The 8,412-nt window shown below is 33.1% G+C and overlaps 1 protein-coding gene across 5 annotated transcripts in view; it reads left to right on the top strand.

Moving 5' to 3' along the window:
* Eya3 (EYA transcriptional coactivator and phosphatase 3) overlaps positions 1-8,412 on the top strand; it is a 125,125-nt gene that overhangs the window by 40,246 nt on the left and 76,467 nt on the right. For 4 of the 5 annotated variants that reach the window (XM_013519541.1, XM_005394940.2, XM_005394937.2 and 1 more), the window contains one exon: positions 8,087-8,188. In XM_013519541.1, coding sequence (XP_013374995.1) covers positions 8,156-8,188 — 33 coding nt within the window. In that variant the 5' untranslated portion in view covers positions 8,087-8,155. Of the gene's footprint in view, positions 1-4,422; positions 4,489-8,086; positions 8,189-8,412 lie in introns of all 5 variants that reach the window. The other variant, XM_005394939.2, reaches the window with a different exon arrangement.

Here is an 8,412-nt window from a genome sequence, read left to right as displayed (position 1 = left end):
TTTTGCTTTTTGCTTTTTGCTTTTTGCTTTTTGCTTTTTCCTTCCTTCCTTTCTCCATTCCCCATCCCAGTTTCTCTTTCCTTCTGAAGTTTCTTCCCATTTTGCAATATCTATTGTACATTTTGGATCTTATTTACTCTTTGAGCTTCTCACACTAGGGAGTAGGAACATAATTTTAGAAGGGAGGGTTATTTGCTCAATTCTATATGAAGGGAAAAAAGACTTCAGACAAAGGAATTGAATCTTAGACTTCTGATTCTGCTGCTTAGAGGTTCATAAGGTAACATCTTGCTCCCTTTGGCTTAATTTATTTAACCTTAAATTAATGGTGCTCTTCAACAATTTGTAATACTTTTATCTCTTCTGGCATCTTCCGTTACTTGTTTTCCTAAGAGAATAATTTCTGTCAATGGTGAAACCAAATGTGAGCTCTCTTCTAATAGGAAATTCTTAACTATTGGAAGTTAAGTGTTTTTGCTCGGAGCAATAAAATGAATGAGCCCTGAGCTTGTGTACAGTGTTTTAAATAACTTGATTTTTTTCTGGAAGAAATAACAGAGCAAGAAAATTAAATGACTCTTCTGTCTGCTGTTGTCATGAAATTCTTTTAAGATTCGTGAGGGCAAGGGAGGATCATTTCAATTTAAATTGCTTTTCCTTCAGAGTTGAAATTTTTTCACAAAAAGGGCAAAAGTACAGAATTTGTGTTCAATTTTAGCTTAATGTTTTAAACATTTTTGTAGAGGTCCTTAAAAACATGTATTTTGCTATCCAAACTACATAATTTTATGTGTTTAATTTTTATCAGTCTACAGAAGTTATAATTAAACTGATACAAATTTAGCTTTTTACTTTTTAAATAAGCTTATATTGAAATAGGTTACAGTTTTTGTTTTCTTTTATAGTTTTTGTTTTAATATGAAATATTCTAGAATTATAGTATAGCTAAACTGTTGTTCACGTTGGTTATTTTTAATTTTTCATTTCTTTAAACAACAGATATGTTCTGTTTCATTTTGTTTTGAGATGAAGTTGTTGCTCAGATTGTCCTCAAACTCCTGCGCTCAGGTGATCCTCTACATGCACCACTCCGCCCAGCTACACCACTATACTTTCACAAACAGGGTTAGATTTTCCCCCTTGTATATAATTTTGGGAAAATATCTGCATGAAATTATTCAGATTAGGCCAAGGCCAATTTTATGACCTTTTTTATACTCTGGGGAATAGTCTGAGCATACGTGTCATTTTTACAGCTATGGCTCAGTACGGTTTTTTCTTTTGGTAGTCCAAATAATGTTCGATTTCGTTTGTATTTATTTTTGGTAGTGTAATAGATACACAGTGATATTTTACCAACACTACGATTTTTCTTCAGCTGTCGGTGATCTTTTCTCAAGTGCTGATCTGAGCTTCATGCTTACTTAAACTGCCTCTTTGTATTCTTTGACAGGTTTACATTAGTTGCTCTATTACATAGTAGACGATCAGTAACTGCTATATTGGCTTGAGTTATATTGGAGACATTAAGCTTTACCCATCATTGCCAGGCGTGGTGGCACACGCCTGTAATCCCAGCACTTGGAAGGCTGAAGCAGGAGGATTGTCACAAGTTCGAGACCAGTCTGAGCTACAAAGTGAGCTCAAGTCCAGCCTAAACTGCATAGCAAGACCCTGCCTCAAAAAGACAAAAAAAAAAAAGAGCTTTACCCATCATAATTATTGCAGACATCCATTTGTTATATCCTCTTAATCTTTTCATTACAATAAAGTTTATTTTACATAATTGGATGTTTTTATTCATTGTTTTTTTTTCTGTTACCCATGAGTTTATCTCATTTTTAGGGATGGGAGATATTTACGGTATTCTGTTTTACCCCAGTTTTTAGTTCTTTATGTATTTATAATTCATCCTAGTGTGTGGTATCAGTATGTTTTCTCCTTATTGGCATTCAGTTTTTCTGACAATATTTTTAAAATTCCAGTTTTTCTCCATTCATTTCCTATTTGAAATACTTTTTAGGTTTGACTAGTCTCCCCAGTTTTATTGTGTTTTGTTCTGTTTTGTTTCATTTTTGAGACAAGCTTTCACTGTTCATTTCAGGCTGGCCTCAAACTCACAGTGATCCTCCTGCCTCAGCCTCCCGACTGCTGGAATTACAAGCGAGCACCATCACACTCCACGTCTGTTGTGTTTTTTTATTTTGGCAATAAAATAGACATCACTACAATTAAGTTTTTTTATTTTTTTTAATTTTTTTGGTTTTTCTCCGGTACCGGAAACCGAACTCACGACCTTGCGCTTGCCAGGCAGGCGCTTTTGCCGCTGAGCTAAATCCCCAGCCCCTTGATCATTTTTAAGTACAAAATTTGGTTCTATTAGGTTTGTTCACAGTGTACAAACATCATCATTATTAACCTGCAACATTTTTACTGCTATTCTGGGACAAATTGTGTGACTCTCAGCTTCCTGGATGTCCTTTTTATAATATGAGGGTGGTACCACCTGTGTCTTAACAGAGTTGTGATGATGAAACTTGATGAGATAGTAAATGTAAAACTCTTTGGTGAATTATACATGTCCAGTAAGTTGTAGTTCCCTTATTCTTCCCTATATAATTAAAAACTGGTATAGGGCAGAAAAAGTCTTCCTTTATTGTTTGTATTATTAATCTCTTCTTTCTCTAAAATATTTGTAACTATTTTTGTCTAATTTTCAGTAAGAAATACTGTAATGAACTTTTGTTTACTTCCTATTTTAAAACTAACATATATGTTCTATAGATTATGAAACCCAAATTCCTACTTGGTATCATCCCGCTGTCACTTACCGGTTGTATGTACTGTTGCACGAGAGACCACAGAAATATTTTCTCATGTTCTGAAATTATTTTCTTGATATCTTTTCTCCTTCTGCTTTATAAAGCCTTCTAGTTTATAAATTAGAATTTATTTTGAACTGCTCTTTTGAGGCTTAAGTTTGGTAGTGGGGGTATCAGCATCTTAAGAATTCGTTAATATATATTGCTTAAAATAGATCTGTAATTGTTGAATAATGTTTCTTGAAGCAGTCATCTTAAAGCCATTTAGAAGAAAGTACATATCTGGTTTTTGTTTTCATTCTTCAAGATACACACAGAGTATATTCAAGTATGCCGTGGAGGTCCCTTGCTAATTATCTATTTGTTTTAAGTTACACATTATTAAACATCTTAGCTGGGTGCAGTGGCCGCTACGTGTGGTCCCTAAATGGGAGATTGAGGCAGAAAAATTGCTTGAGCCCAGAATTTTGAGGTCAGCCTGAACAACTTAGCAAGAGTCTGTCTTAAACAAAGAAAGTTAACATATAAATAAAAATCTTGATGATTACATTACTTTTTGGGGTAAGAGTTTAGAAGAAATAGTGAACTTCTAAAATGCAGTGTAGTCAGTGGTCAAATGTGTAGATACCTGTGTTCTTTGCAGCCCTGTATCACAGTTAACACCTGCATGTCTCTGCTTGAATAGATTTATGCAGGTTCCCCTTCTGGAACCTATAATCAATACTTTTGCCAAATTTAAACATTTCTTTTGAAATTGTGATTTAGAGAGAAATTCTTTATTTTCACTGAAACAGTTTGATCTTTATTCTGTGTGTATATATGCTGTATTGTTATACCTCTTAGGCACAGGAAGGGAAATTACATACATCTATGTGTATTATTTTTAATACGTATTTATGTTAATATATTTATATTATATAAAATGTATTTATACACAAATATACAATTTATATATCTTGTATAAGGTTATGTATAAGTTCATATGCAATTTATAATATTGTACATTACCATTTATATAATTCATATTATTAAAATATATGATTATAAATACATATACATAATTCCTCTTTCTAAGCATAAGAGCTGTAATAACACATTGAAGTAATCTAAGTTCTGTTTGTGGCTGTTGATAAGATAAATACTGTATTGAACCTGGTATAAAACAAGTTAGGAGGTAGGAATCTAACTAGAATTTTGAAATAAATTATTTGTTACTTATTGTTCCTCTTCTAAGGAGTGAATATTAAAATTATAATCGCCATATTATAAAAGGATCTTGCTTTCTTTTTAACATGTGAGATCCCAATAGTATTTAAAATTGTGTTGGCCTGGTACAGTGGTGTGTGCTGATAGTCTCGGCTATTCTGGAGGCTTATGTGGTGGGGATCACTTGAGCCTAGGAGTTCAAGATCAGCCTGGGCAACATAGTGAGGATCTGTTTGAAAACAAAATAAAGTAAAATAAAATTGTTACTTTTTAAGGTTGGACTAATGTATCCATTTTTTTCTTTGTCAGCAGTTACAGGTAGGGAAATGAGAAGTCTTAGAAAATACTATTTCTCTTCTCAATTTTTTATCTTCCCTAAATTCTGTCTATGCAGGCATATGGATACTGACAAGCTGTCTCCAAAAAAGGTGATAAAAACAAATCCATTTAGAAACCAATGGTAAGAAATGAAATTTAAAAATGGTGAAAAGACTATTGTTTAAATGCCCTAAAGATACTTAAACTAAAAAGTTAGGCTTGTTTTGTAATTTCATCAGCTGTTTTAGTGAGTCTTGACTGTGTTCTTCTTAATTACATTATGATTCACTTTCTGCTTCTATGTCATAGTCATTGTATTACTTGATATCTTAAAAGATCAATATCAAGTACTGAGTCATTGTGTCTGTGTTGCACAACATTTTTATCTCATTGCTAGTGAATGTGACTTGATTATACAGCATGTGCCACTTTCAAAATTAGTATGAAATTTTAATTATTAAAAGTTTTAGGGCTAGGGTTATAGCTCAGCAGCGCAGTGCCTGCCTGGCAAGCACAAGGTCCTGAGTTCAATTCCTGGTACCAAAAAAGAAGTTTTAGGCTTTGGGATGTAGCTCAGAGATAAGAGCGAATGCTTAGCATGTTCAGAGTACTAGATTTGATCCCTCTACTACAAAAAATAAAATAAGTAGAAGTTTTAATATATTGATAAATGCTAGGGATTGATGAATACTTGTATTCTTTTTATTTTGTTTTGGGGTTTTTTGATTTGATTTTTGGTTTTTGGGTTTTTTTGGTGCCGGAAATTGAACTCAGGACCGTGCGCTTGCCAGGCAGGTGCTTGTGCCGCTGAGCTATATCCCCAGCCCTTGCTTGGGTTTTTTTGAGATACTATCTTACTATGTAGTGCAAGATGGCCTTGAACTCCCTGAAGTAGCCCAAGCTGGCCTCAAACTCAGGATGATCCTCCTGCCTCAGCCTTCCGCGTGCTGGGACTACAGGCATGTGCCACCACACCCAGAAATACTTGCATTCTTATAGTTAGTATGTTCTTGTATTTCAGAATATAAATTATTAGAAGGAACAAGAATACCATATTGATAGAAAGTCACTTATATACATATTCTGATGGAATTACATCATATGTCATTGTTGATATATTTTTGCACAAATGTACCAGAATATATGTTTGCAAACTTTATGGGTATCACACGTTGCCAGTAGAATGTCAGAAAATTCTGTAATAAATCATTTTCTTTGTAGACTGCTTTTTTTTGTTTTCATATGACTAAAATTATTAGTGGTCATTCACTAGTAACCTTGAGATAGCAAGCCTGATTTTTAAAAGGTCTTCAAATATAAAAATTATGTTCTTTTTAATCATACAAGTGAAAAGTGAGAAAATAATGATAGTTATTACAATGGGAACAATAAAATATGTTTATTTTAAAGAAAAAAATAGAAAAAAAAAAAAACAATAGCAAAACAAAAACAAATGGAAGAAGTAGAAAGGAATGTTTTTCCAGTTTTTCTGCCTAAAGTTGTCTTGCAGCTTCTCACAGAATTCATCTTAAGAAAAACAGTAAATTCTTATCGTGCTAATAAAAGCAATGTTACATATATTTTTTTTTTTTTCTTAAAAACAGAACGCAAGATCTCTTTTCTAGTCATGGGGACTAAGACAGGGATCTGTAAGCTGCATTCTCAAGCCTTTTTCTTCTTTAATTTTGAGATAGAGGTTCACTTAAGTTGTCCAGGCTGGCATCAAACTTTCCTCCCTGCCTCAGCGTCCTGAGCAGCTGGGATTATTACAGACATTCTCTCCCACACCTGTCATAGATTTAAAATTTGATTATTTAGTTTGGTATAACTTGAGCATTGGTCCTTATTATTCAGATAGCTTCTTGCTTTCTAAAACCTGAGACCGCTTTTTGACCTATAAAATATTTTGTTTTAAAAATTTTATTCAGATTTTTAAAATAAATTCGTTTTTGTGTTTAAAAAACAAAATTAAAGCACATTATTAAGTATTCCTTTTTTCAGTTCTCCTTACCTTCCTCTTATATTGAGATGGGTTTTATAGGAAATCCTGTCTCCTTTGCCAAGACTGTGCATGAATGTTGCAGTTCAATCTTCACGTCTCTTAATTGAAGAAAACAGTGTTATCACTTTTTGTGTAGGTAAGGGTTAGTTCACAAAAACTCAGCAAATGAGCTATTAAAGATAATTATATTTTCCTAATGATGTGGTCCTATTTTGATGTTTCTTATGGGTTAAAATTATATGTGTACATAATATGCATTTAGACAGTACTGTAATCCCATGTAGACATTTCAATTTAAAACTAAAATATAAACTGGTAAAACAAAATAATAGTTTTTACTTTTTCACAATTATGAGTCAGTCTCATGGTCACATTGACTGTACTTTTCTGATTTAACCAAAACAGTGCCTTGTGAGCTTTAGTGTTTGCACCTTGTAATTCTGCAGTGTAGTTACCTGCGTCATGTCGTAGGCGATCTTAGCTTTTGAGGCTTTGTATGAGCTACATGTCAGTGCATTAAGCAGCAAGGGCTTCTGACCTTTAAACTTTTTTTTTCTTTTAACATGCTGGACCAGGACAAAGGAGTAAAGCTGTGTCATCTAATTGTCAAAGTTTTGCACCTAATTGTACCCCTTACATGTACTTTCTCCTTTTTTCCCCCCGTACTGGAGTATGGCTCTAAAATAAAATGTATTATATTGCACCAAAACAGTAGTAGAAGCTGTAGAGTGGTAGTATTTGCACAGCTGAAGCTTTTTGTTTTCCTACTCACTTTATTTATCTATTTTCATTGTTTTTCCAGTAAGATTTTATACTTAAGCTCAGTGCTCATATGCTGAGTATAATGGTTGGTAGAAGAAATGAACACAGGTGTGACTTTAAAGGTATAAGCAATCCTATCTGCTTGAGAAAAGAATTATTTTTGTTAAATGGAAATGGAATTTTTTATTTTTAAAATTTGTCTCTGTCTCCTGCCAGCAGGAAACAGAACAGTGATCACACAAGTAAATGTGATGCTTAGAATCTACTATTTTTCCTTTTTTGTTCAAAAATCTGGGCAGGAAGAACAGGGTCTAAGAAGAAAAAGATTTTGCTTAATTTGACTGGGTATTTAGGGGAAGCTTATTTCAGAATTAAACTGGGACCTAGCTTTACATGGTTACTTTTCCTTAATTCTAATATTTAAAGTTTCACTTCACTTATTTATTTTCATTAAAATCCTAAAGTATTACATTTTCCTTTAAATTATATATACACACTTGGTTGTGAATGTATTTAATTGATGCTTCAGTTTGTCCTATAAAGTGATTCTGTGTGTCTTTGTAGCAGTTATATAAATGTTCCACATTAAAACAGGTTAGATGTTATCATAATTTACTGACTGGCTAGGCCAGTCTCTATCATTTTAAATGTGACTCTAATCCGTAAAGTATTTTTTGTTCTATTATCTGCACATGGCTGTCAGTGTAAAATGTTTAATGCATTAGGCACTATAGTAACCAGCAGAAGTGGTTCCACGTGTTGGCTTTTGCAAGGTATTATAAAAGTCACTGTGTACTCCTTTCCTGACGTGGTACGGCATGTGAGTTTTCACAAGCCACGTGCAAGTGTGAGATTTTGAGATTGGAACTAGCACAGAAAGCTTGGGGTAGAAAAATATTTAAAAATTATTCTCTGATGGCCTCAATGATTGTATTTTAAGGGTATATAAAGCTTTGAATCCTCCTGTCTTGAACAGGTTGTGAAGACTGCAGAAAGATAACTTGGAACCCAGTCCCATACGTATAATAAAGACATACTGGTCTTCATGGAAGAAGAACAAGATTTACCAGAGCAACCAGTAAGTATTGCCTTTAATAATTTAACGATCATAGAAAAAACTAAAGAGATTTTAAATATTATTTAATTGTATACACTTATAAGTTCCAAATTAGAAATGGAAATAAAACTTCTTAATAGTTTTCCTCTAAGAAAACAGTAGTATATGTTCTTAAACTCATATTTGGCTACCTTAATGCTAAGGAGTCTGTTTAGAAAATTCAGCATTAAAAAAAAAAAGAAAAA

The sequence above is a fragment of the Chinchilla lanigera genome, unplaced genomic scaffold (genome assembly GCF_000276665.1).
Source record: "Chinchilla lanigera isolate Chin_1 unplaced genomic scaffold, ChiLan1.0 scaffold00051, whole genome shotgun sequence".
In the NCBI taxonomy this organism is placed as follows: domain Eukaryota; kingdom Metazoa; phylum Chordata; class Mammalia; order Rodentia; family Chinchillidae; genus Chinchilla; species Chinchilla lanigera.
Note: the sequence above shows the minus strand (reverse complement) of the source record. Positions and strands in the feature narration are given on the sequence as shown.